General features: G+C 37.2%; 1 protein-coding gene across 9 annotated transcripts in view; it reads left to right on the top strand.

The window, feature by feature from the left end:
• The window catches only part of CIT (citron rho-interacting serine/threonine kinase), a 69,126-nt gene that overhangs the window by 26,490 nt on the left and 24,861 nt on the right, over positions 1-17,775 (top strand). For 5 of the 9 annotated variants that reach the window (XM_071763356.1, XM_071763353.1, XM_071763360.1 and 2 more), the window contains exons 14-24: positions 283-453; positions 715-774; positions 1,562-1,615; positions 2,732-2,872; positions 3,230-3,355; positions 6,308-6,403; positions 7,937-8,053; positions 8,475-8,584; positions 10,929-11,103; positions 12,344-12,541; positions 14,701-14,754. In XM_071763356.1, the coding sequence (XP_071619457.1) occupies positions 283-453; positions 715-774; positions 1,562-1,615; positions 2,732-2,872; positions 3,230-3,355; positions 6,308-6,403; positions 7,937-8,053; positions 8,475-8,584; positions 10,929-11,103; positions 12,344-12,541; positions 14,701-14,754 (1,302 nt within the window). The remainder of the gene's footprint in view (positions 1-282; positions 454-714; positions 775-1,561; positions 1,616-2,731; positions 2,873-3,229; positions 3,356-6,307; positions 6,404-7,936; positions 8,054-8,474; positions 8,585-10,928; positions 11,104-12,343; positions 12,542-14,700; positions 14,755-17,775) is intronic. The other 4 variants (XM_071763358.1, XM_071763354.1, XM_071763361.1 and 1 more) reach the window with 1 other exon arrangement.

Raw genomic sequence — 17,775 nt, 5'->3', positions numbered from 1 at the left:
AGTTGTATATATGTGTTGCTGCCAAAGAGGCCACTCTCAAAAAGTCAGCATTTTGACTTTGATGAGGCATTGGTTAGAAAATGACAAGATTCAAACCAGAACACTAGGACTATATTATTTTATTTAGCTCTCGCTATTTTATTTTGTATTTTACTTTTCTTCCACATATTCTCAAATGCCCTTCTCACCTACAGTCAGTATTCTGGGATCTACTGCTCCAAGTATTTCCCCTGTTGCCTCTGAAATGTAATACCTTTTCCTTCCCTTCCACCACAACTACAGGAATATCAAGCTCAAGTAGAAGAAATGAGGTTGATGATGAATCAATTAGAAGAGGATCTTATTTCAGCTCGCAGGCGTAGTGATCTTTATGAATCGGAGCTGAGAGAGTCCCGACTGGCAGCTGAAGAATTCAAACGTAAAGCTGCTGAATGTCACAACAAATTGCAAAAGGTAGTTTAGGTTTCATGGGAGAGGGGCCTGAGGCTTGCTTGAATTTCTAGTGCAGTTTTACACACACACGTTGTGTCTGTGTCCTCTAAAGATTAGTGTAGCTTGTGCAACTAATACAAAATGTCCTGCAATTGTCTACTTGAAATAATGTCATTTTTATTTGGGGTAACTGCTTGTGTTTAAATTGCATGAGGTGATGACTGGATAGAAGACTAGTGTACTGCAACTTTTCCTGACACTTTTATAAATTTTATATTTAAGTTACAGGTTAAAGATCAAGGAAAAAATGAAGCAGGAGAGTTGTATTCCAAATTGGAGAAGGTATGCTTCCTCAGGGTCCTGGAATTTGCTTCCTGGATCTTCCCTGTAATGCACTTAAACCAAGAGTGTCTTTGGCTGGACAATGGCTTGCACAGCCTCACATTCTTCCTTCTTTTTCTCCCTTTCCCCTTTCCCCTTTCCCTTTCGCTTTCCCCTTTCCCCTTTCCCCTTTCCCCTTTCCCCTTTCCCCTTTCCCCTTTCCCCTTTCCCCTTTCCCCTTTCCCCTTTCCCCTTCCCCTTTTCCTTGACTTTCCTTTTCCTTTACTTTCCTTTTACTTTACTTTCCTTTTCCTTTACTTTCCTTTTACTTTACTTTACCTTTTTCTTGGTCTGATTCACTGTTCTTTCTGATTTGATGTAAAGCTGTGTCTGGATATCCTGTTCTTAATGGGTAGTGTTCAGAACCTTGTCAGACAAACCATCATGTGTAATTTCAGTTTGGACTTAGGTTAGTGATACCTGAGTGATACATTTCTTTCTGAATAAGGAATAACAAATGAAAAATAAAAAGAATTCTGAGTATTCTCACACTGAACCAATCTGCTTGGTGACCAAAATATGAAGTCAACCAGATGTTAGTAAAATAGGAGTAGATTTGCCAAGTAGCATTTTGGTATGTTAGAATTTATAGGGATAAACAAATAGTTTTTGGGAAGTGAAATAAAATAAATAAAATATATAAATATATAAGTATATAAAATAAATATCATAAACAGAGAACATTTTTTCCTTCCTGATTTTGTAACACTCTTTCCTCCCATCCTCCCATCTTTTTATTTAACTGTAGATCAATACAGAGCAACAGGCCAAAATCCAGGAGCTGCAGGAAAAGCTGTCAAAGGTAATGTCTGTGTAATGAAACTGAATTTTTCACAGGATTTTCCAGTAAAACCTTAGTGCAGAGGAGGGATGCACTTTGTTTTATCCTCAAAAATAGAACTAGTCATAGCATGGGGGATGGTAAGGAAAATGAGATGAGAACTGGGATCTGAAATTACTTGTGTTTTCAGCATGCTTTTGGCTCTTGAGACATGTCAACATTGTTTATTTTTGTAAACAGCTCTGAGTCAGAACTGGAGTAGTGTACAGAAATTCTAATTCAAAGATGCCATGTGCAATGCACTGTCCCTTGCTTCTGGATACAGGGTTCAGATGTTTTTAGCTCTCCAGGAAGATACATGTTGGACTTGGTCTAGTCTTCCACCGTACTCTGTTTAAATCACAAAATTATGTCCCAGTTCAGTTATTCATAGAAAAAAAAAAAGTTAAATGATAAGGGCTCGCAGCAGAATTAAAGTACCTTAGCAATGTAAGCTGAAGGAAGTGCATAATAACTAATGTTTGCAGTTGTGATCAATCTGTCACTTAATGTGGCACTGTAAGAACAGTAGGAAAATGTTTGTATTGGGACCTTTCAGCAGAGAAGAAAGCAGTTGTCATAATAATCACTGAGACACCTTTTCAAACTTGGCATCTGTTGAGAAGAGGGCTTTTGCAAGAGCAAGTGATACACAACATGAATAGGAGGCCAAAACTATATAGAAATAGTGCTTCTAACATTACAAATGAGTCATGTTTTAAGTGCCCCTCCTCTTTCCTCCTTTCATTAATTCTAAGGAATTGTGTTACTCTGCTGGTGTTTTAGTAAGAATATTTTTTTTTTATTTCCAAGAACTTAAGCTGAATTGGAGGGTAGCCTTTATTTTCCATACACAGAGTTAGAAACTGGCAAGATTTTAATTTTATTGTGAAACAGAAGAATTATGTAACAGGAGGTAGAATCTGGGTTCCTTCATGTTTCTAAGTTGTCTTAATTTTAGACTGCTAGGCCAAAGTTCAGGAGCACTTTTATTCAAACTGTAGACTGTCTTGAGGTTATGAACTATTCACATACCAAGTTTTTTTGTGTATGTTTTTCTTATAATATTTTAATTATTTTTTTCCTTTGGACCTTTAGGCTGTGAAAGCCAGCTCAGAAGCTACAGAACTTCTTCAGAATATTCGACAAGCAAAGGAGAGAGCTGAGAAGGAGTTGGAGAAACTGCAGAATCGGGAAGATTCTAATGAAAGCATGAAGAAGAAATTGCTTGAAGCAGAGGTGAGTGGAGAATGTCTATCTAGAGTAAGTTAGTTATCTGGTTAGGACCCATCATATGAATGACTGAACAGCTGGTATTCCTCTAGTAACTATTCACAGGAAAGTGATGTTAGACATAAATCTATTTTTAATTTAAAAATTATGTATTTACTCGAAGGAAAACTGAGGTTTTTGTTTTCAGCAAGGAGTCAATAAGGGCGTGGGCTTAGTGTAGGAGATTTGAGGCAAGATGAGCATTTCAAATATAAAAGACAACCCTATACTGACTGCTTTAGGTGACTTTTTCTAGAAATACTCATTGCCTAGTGATAATGCAGAGCTGGTTAGCTTCACTGGCAGTTAATAATTGCTTTACAGGAACGGCGCCATTCTCTGGAGAATCAAGTGAAGAGATTAGAGACTGTGGAACGAAGAGAAAACCGTCTAAAGGAAGATATTCAAACTAAATCTCAACAGATCCAGCAGATGGCAGAAAAAATTCTGGTGAGCAGAGATGAAAATGAAAGATAAAGGGTAAGAGTTTGTAAGAAAGGCGTAGGAAAGGAACAGAAGACATGTAGTTGCGTTGAATAAGGTGGAAATTGTTGAATAAACAGATGTATTTCTTGTACCAGTCATATTGGAAAAAGCCTAAGTGCTCAAACTTTATTTGCACCTTTAGTTACTAACCCATTCCTGTACCCTTAGTCTTAATACTACTTTAAAATTGTAGTTGTCTCAGTGGGAGCACTTTTAAGTCAACTTATTAATTAATATTTAAATTAATAATCTAATGATTGTCTCAGAAGTAAAACATTCCCAGAATGGAATACTTGCAACACTGATAAAAACCTTGATAGCTAGCTTTTAAACTCAATTGCAAAGGACTTTAGAGGTCAAATCTACTTGAAATGCTTAAATTTAGAAGCAGAGAAATAGTAGTAATCTAAACTGTTCGTCTTCAAGGATGTTATGTCAGGAATCCATTCTCACCTACATACTTTCTCTGTTGGCAATTTCTTGTTTCTTCTCTTGTTAAACCTAATTAAATCTTTATAGTGAGTTGGTACGTCAGTCCACAGTAGACTGAGCAGAGGGTGTCTCTCATTCTTCTCTGGGACAGCAAGCATAATCTTACCATGAAATAATTAAATACTGCATCTCTCATGAGTTGTCTTTCTGGGTTGCCAATATACAAATAAAAGATTATCTTGGTGACAACCCTGAGCTTTGACACACCTGAAGAAGGCCAAATGGAAAAGTATAAAGAACCATATTTGGAGTCAGCAGATGACCCATACTTGTTCTGGATGGTAGCTGCATATGTAAACTTTAGCAGCAGGATGCCTGAGCCCTCTCAAGAAAAGGTAGAATCAGTTCTTTAGTGGTGTTGTTGATTTCAAATTGTTTTGGTAACATGAGTGCATGTTAAGTGGAAGACTGGTTTTGCTGGGCACAGAGCCAGCTTTATGTTTAGAAAGAGGGAAAAACTTCAAATTGTTTCATAATCTTCTTGTGTATATTTGGGGATTGTTCCTTGGTTTTCTCTGTGAAGGAAAAACTGGAAAGGAGTGCAAAAATATCAACTAATTGGTTTACACCATGGGATATGTTTAGCTCTTCTTATAGATAGTTTCCATGGAGTTCTTGGCAGAATGTTGCAGAGAGACAAAAGTATTTTCTAAAAAAGTCAATCGGGCATTGAAGAAATAATCCTACAGAGTCTTTCTTAGTCCCTTGCAGCTCTGGTTTAGGAGCACAGGGCAACAGTTTTCTTTTTAATTCCACTTCTACCTGGTGTGTTCCTTCAATATAATCTCTTTAAACACTTTTGGCTTTTCCTGGGATTGAATGTATAGGAAGGTAGGAAGGAAGCTGAATATACAGAATTGCATAGAGTAGGGTGGAAATTGTTGAATAAAGGTATTGGTTTAATGTACACTCATCTAGCAGTACCTGAGAAGTACCTGCTGATCTGCCTGTAGAGAACTGAATAAAGAATAAGAAACAAGTTAGGGAAGTTATTTATTGCTGCTTTAAAGTATAGATCATTGCTATGATGCTAATAACAAAGTTAGCACTACATAGAGAAGCACTACAGTGAGAAATGAAATGGTGAGAGATTACCTTTATAATCCCACACTGGCTGTTAAATGCCACTGCAGAAGCCAGTGAAGCTTCTGCTACAATATGAGCAGTCTGATGGTGGTAGCTTTGAAGCTGCTGCTGATCTGGTTGTCTGATTCTCTGCCAGGACCTGAAACGTGTGGGCTTCTGGGGGAGGTGAGTTGTCCCTCTGGTTGCTGGGAGACATATTTCAATTACAAAAAGCAGCAATCTCTATTCCTTGCAGAAGTGTCGGGTTCTCGGCACTGCACATGACCTACTTTTGGTGAAGCTCCTCTTTGATTCTCACTTCTGGAAAAAAGAGGTCTATTGCAATTGCTGGAGAAAAGAAATCCTTATATGTTTTCAAGATGAGGAAGATCAGAAAAGAGAATGTGAGAAGAGTTAAGCTAGAAAGACTTAATAAAGACTTATAAATTTTCCTGTTTATGCAGTAATGAAGGCAGACAGGAGACCTGGATGCATCCCCAAACCTGAACTTGTCTATGCAAGAGTCAGTCCAATGATAGTGACTGACAGACCTGGATCTGGCTCCTGTTCTAAGGGAATTGTTGGAATGGCAAATGTGGCAGTGAATGAGCATAAAGTTCTAAGCTTAACTCTTGTGAGGTGTCCTATTGGAAGGTGATTATAGATATATCCTGAAAAATATGGCCAGATAACAGAAGTAGCTAACTTCTGATATGCAACATTATTGAAGTCTTCACTGTGGCTCAAACTATCTGATGTGGAGAAAAGATGTTAAAGATATTCTGGTACACTCTACCATATAATATATATATATCTTGACTTTTCATTTTCAAAGCAATTTGCAAATAGTTATTCTGACAACATTTATCTGAAGAATATAGCAAAGTAAATGCTATTCCCACTCTATGAATGTAGAATGAAAAGTGTAGACAGTAGCGCCCCAGAGTTGAGGTCTTCTGTGAGAAAAAAAGTGAGAGACCTTGTTAAGAATACATCTGAGCTTCCTGTGAGGCCACTGCAGCTATGAAGTGTTTAGCACTGCTTGCTTTTTGCAAAACATCCTTGGCCCACCTTTGGGAATACTTTACTGGGAAATGGAAATTCTTAGTGTGAAAGTAGTAATCTTTGTCTTTAGCAGTTTATCTGCTCTGCAGGAGATGGGTCAGCAGCAATATGCAAAGCTTAAAACTGGTAATGTGCAGCTCTCGTAATTTTTTTTTTACTGTAACAGCTGATGTTGGCATTTTTTAGCATGAAGCCTTAAAAAGGAAAATGAGTGAATGTTTGATACCTGCGTAACACATACACACAGCACCTACTCTTTCTTTGTGTCTGAATATGAATCTCTGCTGATTTTAGGAGCTGGAAGAAAAGCATCGTGAGGCTCAAATTGCAGCACAACATCTGGAGTTGCAGCTGAAACAGAAGGAACAATTCTATGAGGAAAAACTCAAAGTAAAAATATATTCTTACATCTTCCTACATGCTTTATGGGTGGAATGGGTTCAAGAAAAAGCCTTTAGGCTTTGATTGTTTTGTCTTACGAGTTGCCTTCTTGCTTACCACTACTGAAATGTTCAGAGACCTAAGTGAAATCTGATTAAGTTTTTCTTCTAGTTCATGCCATTGTACCTGATGTGTCTTTAGCTCTATATTCAAACAGGTGACATGTGAAGTCAGAGCTATGGGATACAGCTGATGGTTGTAATCTGGCTATTTCTGACTAAATAATTATTACTTGATACTGTTGGATCTTGCATCCTGGAAAAGCTTTCAGCTCCTAGTAATGATTTTCTAAGAGTATTCACCTGCCTATCTGCAGGTTTTAAATTCAGCAAATACTAGAGCACTGTTATAATTTCATCTTCTTGGAATTGTAACATCTACCAAAAAGCCTGAGAAACCATCCATTTTGGTCCTGTCTTTTCCAGGCTAGCATAAGACTTCAACAAACAGTTAGAAATAGAATCATAGATACCATCTAAAAATAGGAAAAACAAACTGGAAAATAGGAGCACATCCACTGGCTAAGGATTTCTCTAAAGAACCTGCCATACATCAGCCAGTAAATGCATTTTGTAAGGATAGTGCTTTTACTAAGCATAATTTTTTTCCAGCATTCTTTATTTAGTATTTTTTACCTAGAACTTTATTTCTACATTTCAGAAGCCATTGTATTGCAGGGATATATGATACAGGGTTTAGTAGGAGCAGTCAGGAAGACAAGTGAAAAAGGTTCAAAGGGATGAAGAGAATGTGGAATGTTTGTAACTGGAACAGTAAGGTATTCTTTGTGGTGTCCAGACTTTCTGTGTTCCAACAAGAGCCCATAACATCTTTTTATGCCTTTGAAAACTTGTCTTTGGAGGAAATGACCTTCAGTTCAGCAACTGACTAGGGCTTTGGACATACATTCATAATGTGCATTTTATTAAAAAATATAACAGTTAAGTCCTGTTGCAAATGGCAGATACTCGTGCCACAAAAAGAAGTCTTCTACTTAGCTCTTTCATTTGGTGTCTCCAACTTGAAGAATTCATGAGGTCTCACTTTCCTTCTCCTGTGTACTTAGGGAACTTAAAAATTTCTTACAATTCATACTGGTAGGGCAGCCAAAGGCTGTGCACTTCCTTACTTCCTCTACTATACATATTGGGGTATACAGTTTTTCTGGGGTTTGTTGCATTCATCTGGAATATTTCTTGAACAGAATGTATATGACTTGAAATAATAATTAAAAAAATATACAGTATCTCCATGTTTCCATAAAATTCCATTATTAAATTCAGTCTTCCCAGGGAACTGAAGGACTGCTCTTTTTTGCAGCTTGCTCTTCCATGGATTTCATGCAATTGCACGCTGGGTTTAATTTTGCTTGAGATACGATCAATTGCTTAAAAAAAAATTGTATCTTTCTTGATATTCTTTCTGCTTTCCATTTGCTTAGTGAAATACATAGAATTTTAAAAAAGAAATGTCTTCATTTAGGTGTTGGAAAATCAGATGAAGAAAGATCTTGCAGATAAGGAAGCACTGGAGAATATGCTCAGAAGACATGAAGAAGAAGCACGTGAGAAATGTAAAGTCCTGGCTGAACAGAAGGCGGTATGTATAGCTGAACTGGAAATCAAAGCATTTTAAGAATAGCTTTCTGAGACAGATTTCAACAAGATCATCTTGTTCCAGGTTTTATAGTGCTACTGGGCAATTTTGAAGGAAATCCACTGATTAGATTAATGTTAAGACATGTTTTTTAATTCAAGATATCTTCAAGAATATTTCCCTAAAAGTAGTGACATAGCTTGCCGTGTACCCGCCATTTTGTGCATTGATAATATAATGGTTTCTATTAACTATGCTTGCAAGTAGTTGTAAACTGATCCCCAGTAATTGCATCTGTGATGCTTTTCTGGCCATTTGACCAATTTTCTTTAACCACTTTTTGTTTCTGGGGAAAGTTCGGACTCTAAATGTTTTTATAATCACTTTCACTGTGCAGTCTCAAAGGCACGTTGCTCTGTTTCAGATGATCAATGCAATGGATTCAAAGATTAGATCACTGGAGCAGAGAATAGTGGAATTGTCTGAGGCCAATAAACTGGCAGCAAATAGCAGCCTTTTCACCCAGAGGAACATGTAAGTACAGCTGCTATTGTACTGCTCACTACTGAGTGTTTCTCAGTAGGATCTGCTTTCTTCATGTAGAAGTGGTTCTTTTTTGCACTGTTGTTTTTCAGTGATGCAAACATAGGCTTCTTCAGTGAGTTGTGGTCCACTATGTATTTTGTGTTTCTTCAAACATGACTAGGAAAATGGAGCCTGTCCCATGCCTGGTGCTTTGTGCATGCTTACCAAACATGTTAAGACATTAAACTTATTAGTATTTATTTAAGTACCTCTGGAGAAGCACATGTTCCTTTTCTGAACATACATATTGCTAATAGGTTTGTATTTTCCCTGGCTTCTGTGACAGTTAGATGATGCTGAGATTGAAAAACATCAAAGACCTTTCAGTTCAGTGTTATGGGGATATACAGCTGCTCAGACTCTAATATCATGTTGAATGACTGTGTAGTGTAATCAGCAGTTGTTCTTGTAGTGAATTCTTATTTATTAAACACAGAGCAATATCATCTGTGTCAGATAATTTTGTCTGCCTGAACTTTATTTTGCTTTGGATTTTAGCTGAGATTCCTTGCCCTTATAATGATGTTTTTCCTTCATCAATGACTAAAAGGCATTCTACATCAAGTATAGGTAAAAGCACCAGTTGTTTTATACGTCTTGCAAGGTAGGACTGAAGTAGTATATGCTCTTACTGAGTTAAGGGATTCATCAGTTCTGGCTGTCTGCAGAAAGAAACATCACTTTCAGTGTCTGTCAAGTGCTGGATGCAGTGTCAGGGTGTGACACTGTGGGAAGCAAACAGATTCACCTGTAATAGTGAGTAGAATCAAGCAAGGATGAATTTTGGCAAGGGGTTGCTTTGGATATTTTCCTTTTCAGTGCTGATTATGCCTCCAGATACATAATAGCTCCAGTTTCTGTTGTATTTCAAATATCTGGCAAGTTATTTTAGCCCGAGCAGCCAAAATACAGTTGCTGAAATGACTGAGGTATTTGTGTTGCTTTATGCTCCATATGACCTCCAGTTAATCACCCAGGAAGAGTGTTGAGGCAGCAAAAGCCATAACTTATATTTTGTCTGAAATGAAGCAGAAGTCTTGTCTCAGTGTGTGTACCTGGGAAGCATTATACAAGGTCTAGTGTCACAGCCACTGGTGCTGAACTGAGTGTAAGGACTCAGCTGAGCTAGATGCATCCTCTGAAAACAGGACACGACTGGAGATCCATAGAAAACAAGAAAAAAACCCAAGCCCTGATGTTTCAGCATAGGACTTAGAAATAGATTACAGAGAGCTGTATGGTCAAGTAGTGGAATTTTTGCAGGACTAATAGAAGGTAGTACAGAATTAACAACATTTTAAGACAAAATTGCTTTAGTATGCATACAGATAATGAATCTATGCTTATTTTGTGAATTTTGGTGATGAAAATGTATAAATATGTTGTTGGTCTGTATTTTGAAAAAATACAGCTACAGCTTATCAGAGCATGTTAGATGAGAACTAGTGATTAAACCCTTCAGAAGAGAGGGGAACTCTGCTAGCTTTTATTCCATCAGTATCTGAAGAAACTGATGATTATCAGGTTCCTGAGAAGATAGCCCAGAAAACAATAGAAGTGAAATAACACCATTTGACTGTTCTGGCTGGCAAGAATCTGTAGAGGTAAATTAAAAAAGGAGAAAGGGTGAAAGGGTGGTTTTGTGTGCAATGCAATGCGAGTCAGAAGACTTAAGTTCTATTTTTAGTTTTATTAAGACTTCCTATTTGATCTTAGGCAACCCACTTCATTTCTCTAAGATAGGATTAATATCTTATCTCACAGTGAACTTCTTAAAATATTAATTCATTAATATATGTAGAGCTCAGTAAGACTTCTAGCTAAGAAAGCACACTACAAGGCAGAGTCTTCCATTGCATGATGAAATGATTCCAGAATTGTAAATAATGCAGAAAGACCTTTTTTTCCTCCTTTATTTTTTTAATGAGAGTATCCATTTCAAATTCTTATAGTAATAATTAATTGTTACCAGCTCTCAAAATTCTTATGAACACAATAATTTTTTTTCTTCACTTTGTAGATTAAGACTTAGATCACAGTTAACAAAGCTTCACATCAATGTAGGTCAAGTTCTAGGTCCATTACAACTGAATAAAGGGAATTAAAAGGTTGACCTTTGTTTTTGTTGTTTGTTTAGGTTGTTTTTTTTAAGTTAGGATGTAGAATTTAAGCTATGAACTTTACTACTCTACTTAACAAGAAGCTGGTAGAATAGTCTTCCTTACTTAACCCAAATTAAAGGACATTTGTTAAGGACATGTTGGGTTTTTCACTTGTGTATTTCCCCTATCAGGAAAGCCCAAGAGGAAATGATTTCAGAGCTCAGACAACAGAAGTTCTACTTGGAAACACAAGCTGGAAAGTTAGAGGCCCAGAATCGAAAATTAGAAGAACAATTGGAAAAGATGAGTCACCAAGATCACACTGACAAGAACCGCCTGCTGGAGTTGGAGACCAGGCTGCGAGAGGTGAAAACTTGGCTTTAATCCTCAAGAAACTTGAATGTACTCCATTTTTAGTATTATAGTGAGAATTAGAAGTTAGTTCTGTGTGTCATAAAAAGTGGTATTAAAAAGTGAGTATTAAAAGTGAGTATTAAAGATTTGTGATTCTTACACCTAACTGAATATGAACTTTTACAACACCTTGCTTTCACAGAATCATGTTTATTAACATATTCGTTATAATGTTGTCCAGCTTAGCCTTGGAGTGTATGGAATAAAAAGCAAAGGATGCAACAGAATTGCTGTAAGAAAAGGGAATCTGTTGCTTCAAGCATGTTTTTCAGAAGTTTTCTGGAAAGGAAACCTAGTAGTAATATGCAAGTATGCGTTATTAAAGATTTCTCAGCTGTGCTTCAGTTTTAATTGTGTATCAACTAGTTTGGCTCCACTTCAAATCTTCTTTTACCTTCTCCAGTCTCACTCCACTAATTTTCAGCTAAGACTTCAGCTTTCAGTCTTGCCTTTAGCTCAAAGGGTTGGATGACCAACACATGTCCTTGTTTGGCCAGAAGTTGGTTGGGACCAGTGTAAGATTTCTGGCAGGCTTGTCACCCATCTACAGCACAACAGACAGATTCACTTGGGATAGCAGACAGCCTGAAGAAGGTGCTAAGGTTCAGAACTGATTTTGAGCACTGAGATCTGTTCTGCTGCTTGTTTGTTTCGTATCTATTTCTGGAAGTGACATGTTTAGCATAGCTCAAGAAAACTTTCAACAGAAGCCATTCAAATAAACCCAGGGCCAGATGATCTGGTTGTTTTTTTTGAAAAGAATCTGAAGGGCAAATTAAATATGAAGGACAATTGCAAAATGTATGGAATGTTTGCATACATATGAAGATTAGCATTGATGCTTATGCCCAAGAGTTCTCAAATAAAGATTCTTAGATTTTCAGTTTCAGTGAAGGAAGTTAATCACAATATACTTCAAGTTTTATGCTTTTTATAACAAGACTCGATATGTGATTTTGGAGTGAAAGCTGGTACTATTCGAGTGCTTTTTTTACTGTTTCAAAATGCCAGGTTGCTTTTAACCTTTCTGAAAGCAAACCAGTAGTTTTTAGGTAGTAACCAAAGCTGTGTCCCTGTTATTTTAGGGATAGACACGACAACACATTCTTAAAGTGAGGTCTGAAATGAGATTACATTGTCCCATATTTTCTTTGTGAGTAACATATTTGGATGCTTATTTTTCTTTCTTCAGGTTAGTCTAGAGCATGAAGAACAAAAGCTGGAACTCAAAAGGCAGTTGACAGAGCTGCAGCTGACACTCCAGGAGCGGGAGTCTCAGATTACTGGGCTGCAGGCAGCACGCACAGCCCTGGAGAATCAGCTCCGTGAAGCCAAAACTGAACTGGAGGAGACTACAGCTGAGGCAGAGGAGGAGATCCAGGCTCTCACGGTGAGCTCCAAAATTCCTACTGTAAGCTACATATACAGATTAGAATTGTGTAGATGCATGTTTCATAAAGAGGATAAAATTAATTAATACTATGGAGTTTTAAATTTTCAGACCTGAGTCTGAATTGTGCCTTTGTTGGTAGAGGCAGGAATGGCTAAAGGGTCAAAATTTGCCATGTCTTATTGTCCTTATGGTCCCTAGTGTTTCATGGCTGCCAAAACTCGTTGATTGTAAGAGTATTATTATTGCTGTGATGAAGTGAAAGTTGCATATAAAATTATTGGGAGTTTTACTCTGGAATTTACTTATTTAAATAATATCTTGTGAGTTTTAAAGTACTTGATGATCCTGAAAGTTCTGATAATTTTTCTTCTGTCAGTTATCCTGCTTTGAGGATACTTATTTGGAAAAAAACCCAACCAAATTCTTAGGAAAATAGTGTTGTTAGCACAGAATTTTATTCTAATGGTTATTACACTAAAAGTATAGAAAGTCTTGTAGTCTGCTGAGGTGTGCTGATGATATAAAGAGGAAAAAAAAGGTTAATTCCTTCCCCCTCTGCACTCCCCCCTAAATGGAATTCTAAATTATATACGCTGCTGATTGCTGTGTCTTGAGTACTATGAGGTGTTTTCAAACTGCTTGGTTCTAAGAACTATTTCCTTCATAAAAGATTCTCAGGACTGTGGGGGGAGAGTGGAGAAGTGTATGATCTGCTACCCACTAACCCCTTTGGACAGCAGTCTAAAATGACCTTCAAATCCAGTTATTTTGAAATGTTGAAAATGTGCATTCCCTTGCTCCAGTGGCATTTGATCAAAGAAATGTTTCAAATGTTTCTGCCATTGACATTTTTGGGAAGGGGTGGTGGGCTCAGCTGAGAGCTGCTTGTGTTATGTTGGTTTTGGGTAGGTGACTGGGAGAACCCTTCACCTCAAGTAGTTCTGAAGTGGCTACATGCTGATAACATACAGCAGCAACATCAAGACTTAAGAATAACTGAACAGAACATGGCATCAGGGTTTTTTTGTTGTTTTTTTTTTTCCCCCTCAAAAGTGAGGCTTTGCATGACAACTAACATCACTGCCAATGGGAAGGTGATGTGCTTGAGAGCTTTACCCCACATCACCACTGAAACAGAGGAATCCTTATGACCTGTGTTCACTCAGTTATTGCTTCATTTATTTTGGCAAAATGTGTTTGTTGACAAGTTTTTGTCAGACAGTCCAGTCTGGGGGGCTTGAGAGTATTTCTGTTATGGATTTTTTAAGATACTTCTATTATTTTTCATACTGCCTGATGTGGGAAGATAGCTTTTCATGTCTCATGTTTGACTTCTGCTGAACGTTTTTTCCTGTCTCTTGGCTCTAAGGAAAATGTTCCGAATGAAGAAAGGTGTCTGGATGTGCCAGTGCACTAACCTTTCATTTGTTAAGTTTTCAGATAGCATGTGACATTAGACACTTGTTAAATCAGCTTGATGAATTTTGAGAGACCATGAGGCTGAAACAAGACCTTTTGCTTTGTCATGCCTTGCATGTAAATTAGGAGGTAAAATGATGCATGCAATGCTGCCTTCTTTAAAAGAAGTGTTTGCACTTGTCCATACTTTGGATGCTGTCTTCCAAAGATTTGATTGTTACATTGCATCACTGCTTTTTAGAGAGGCTCAGGATTAAATGGTATTTTATGATAGGATTCAGGCAGATTGGTAGAACTGTTTGAGGGTAGCTTGCACAATACTTCATTGGAGTTTTTCTTTGCGAGTGTTCAACTGTATGGAGTGTTTATTTTATATGAAATAGCAATCTGTTTATGTAAACCAACTCAGATTTAAACATCAAGAATGTACAAACTTAGCATGGAATCAACACGTATTCTGGTGGTCATTTCAGATGGAACCTTTTTACATAATTCAGTTCTTGAGTTTGTACATGTTTCTGGTAGTTCAGTTTTGGAAACATAAGTGTATTTTGATTAATTAGGATGTGACTTTTGCTAATCAGTTCTTTGCCAATGCAGAGTGCTTTCACAGCTTGGAGCATCTGCCTTCCAAACTCTTCTTGGTGGTGGATTGTTCTGCAGTTTGTTTAGCAACAGCTGATGGATTCAAATTCTAATGTATGAAAAATTGATGATTAACTTCTTACCTCCTTTAGGCACATAGAGATGAAATCCAGCGTAAATTTGAAGCCCTTCGTAATAGCTGCACAGTGAGTATTAAATACAGATCATTGAATTATTTTGAAATTAAGGATAAAGAGACAAACAATCTACTTATTTCATCCTTGATGACACTAGTTCCTAATGTGGACTTATCTCTTCAAGGTGTTAGTAGGAGCTAGATGGATTGGATTTGATTTCTTTCAGGTTTCGGGTAAACCTCAATTTTGAGGTTTTAGTCTGATTGTGAAACTGACACTAATCTTCCTTTTGGAGAAGAAAGCAAATTAAAATATCTCATTGTAGTGCAGCTAATAAGAATGGTGTAGCAGCTGCAAAGAATGACTGTAGGTGAAGATCTTTTCTGCTCACAATGAAGAAAAGATCTGCCTGTCCAAATCCTGAGCTACATTGTAGATCTAGGCCAGAGTGAAAGAGCCTTCATGCCACTCTGTGTTTTAAGAACTGTAACACTGTTTGAAGAGGCGAGAATGTTATGGTTCCAAATAATACATTGCCATATAGTCATCTACTCTAGGAGTAAAGAGGATTCTAGAAGCCTGATTTTCACCCTCAATTGCCTGAGATCTTATGACATGTTTTTAGTTTCATGTCATCAGTCCAGGACAGATACCTGAGCGTTTGTCAATCAATAGGGATTCTTGCAGATTAACACTATCTTCAGGCTTATGATGCTTGATGGAGAGCATCTGTCTTTCAGTGACATTTACAAGAGGATGGCAGTCCTCTGGGTCAGCAGTGATTGTCAGTCTTTCTAGGCATTTTCTCCTTACCCCATGCTGTAAGCAGGGCTTAATTGCTAGGTTTTTATTCTTGATTATTTTCCTACTTCCAGTCATTTCCTCAAATTCTTTTTTCATGCTATAGGACAAATTACCTAGTGTACTAGATTCCATATTTCAAAAATGTCTTTTCAGGGTGAGAGTTGCTCTGTTTTCCTCAGTTGCTCTTTAGCACTAAGCAGCAAGGGGACTTTTCACAGAATGTACTGATGTGTAGAAAAGAGGAAGTAGAGCTTACCAAGGTGTGTTAACCTCTATCTAAAAGAAATTCTGCACAAGAAACTGCTTTTTTCCCCCGCTTCTTTATTTACTTAGATTGATCCTCCAGCTCCCTATGTGCTATCATGTATCTTACATCCATAGATACCTTCTTTTGTTCTATTTTACCCTTTGTGCAGAGTGACAGCTTCCCATGAAAATCCTGAGGTGATCTCCATGCAGGCAAAAACCACTTGTGGGAAATCTGCAGCTTCTTTTCACTGCATGGCAGGCTGCCTTTCAGAGGTTGTAACTCATTATTTAGTTACACTTGGGTTCTCTTAAGTGTGGTGAACAATATCCAGCAGTGAAGAGTGACCCGTAACATTTCAAGAATGTTGAGAGCTTCAAAGGTTCTGCATAAAAGGATTTCTAAAAGTGTTGTGCATTGTAAGGCCCTTCAGTGGGATAAGTGGGATCAGACGTCTTCATCAATAAGAAATTAATTATATAGTTTCTAAATTAATAATGCATGCTCATCAAACATTCTCTTTCCAGTGCAGGAGAATGCATGTATAATTTAATTGACCATGGATAACTTCCTTGTTCTGTGGTATGAGTAGTTCTAGCTGTCTATCCTGTCTGATGAGGAGCACTGAGAGAAAATATAGGACAATCTTCTGTTGACAGTGAGGGATCAGAGAGTGTTTATTATGGTGCCTTCACCAGATGCTTCCACTTCATTTTTATCTGATTGTAACCAGTATGATGCAGGCTTTGCATCATAGTGCATCAAGTGCTTCTACTTGAAGGTGATTAGAATTCATACTCCTTTTAAAATCAGATAACACTTCAAGTAATAAACTGCTATTTATGCAGCATGATAATGAGTGGATTTATTCTATAAGTGAATTTTCAGATGATACTCTTTTTAAGGATATGCTGCTTTTTAAGCTGAAACAAATTCCTTGAGCTAGTTTGGAAAAATTTAGTATGGGATTTTTTTTATTTATTTAATGTATATTGAGAAGTCCAGACAGAATAAGAATTATGAAAATAAGACTAGATAGGGGTAGCAGGGGGGAGAAAGGTTGAATTATTTCAGTACTTTCCCAGTATTAAGAAGATAAACAAAAAGACAGTGTAATTTCTCTGGTGTTTCTTCTGTTCCTCTAGCTTCACACAGCTCACAGCTTCAGGTTGTAGAGAAGGCTTCACCTTGAATGTGTGTCTGCTTTCCTTTTACCTTCATTGCACTCTTGTTCTTTCTTTTGCTGAGGTCTCAAACAAAGCTGATGTTTTTCAGGTTCTCCTTTTTGTACGTTTTAAATTTACTGTGTTTTGGGGTGCATACATAGAGACCATAGCTATCATAATTTCTGCCTTTCTGTTTGTCATATTCAATTGCTGTGACAGCTTTGTGTTGTTTCATCTTATGACATCTCTCTTTTACTACTGGGGTCAAAAAGGAAGTGCTACCATCTGCTTTCTCTGTCTCTCAATTGTGCAAAAAATAATAGGATACATAATTACAATAAAAATTGTAAACTGTAGGCACTCATGAACAACAGCATTCTATGACAGTCTTCACAATGGTAGCTCATCCAGCAGATGTGTTGAGGGAGAAGGACTAGTTCCCTCCATTTAAAGAATTATTCTAGTCAGAACATCATCCGTTTGAGTATTAAAAGCATTTTGCAGGAAATTGGATGAAACTCTAGAAATAAAAGGCATTTTCTTAAATAGGGAAATTTACATATTTGTCAGTTGTTTCCAACTGCCTCTTAATTATGGCTTGTTGTTGGATCATCAACACATTTGAAGTTAAAAATGCAGCTAAGTTATCTAAATAATAGTAAAATTGTTCCAGAAACATTCAGTAAGCAGGTGGCAAAGTCTCTATAAATATTTAGAAGAAAAGAATCCTATCAAATATTTTCACTCAGTGAGTAAAATGCCATTGCTATTCCAGGGAAGCACCATCTGAATTTTCTAATTTCTTTCAGGTACAGGCTGTTGCTTTTACTCTAGCTAGGAATACACTAGTGGCATTTTTAATACTAATTGGAT

Source organism: Heliangelus exortis, chromosome 19, assembly GCF_036169615.1.
Source record: "Heliangelus exortis chromosome 19, bHelExo1.hap1, whole genome shotgun sequence".
Classification (NCBI taxonomy): Eukaryota; Metazoa; Chordata; class Aves; order Apodiformes; family Trochilidae; genus Heliangelus; species Heliangelus exortis.
The sequence above is the reverse complement of the archived record's forward strand: the minus strand, read 5'-3'. Positions and strand labels throughout refer to the sequence as shown.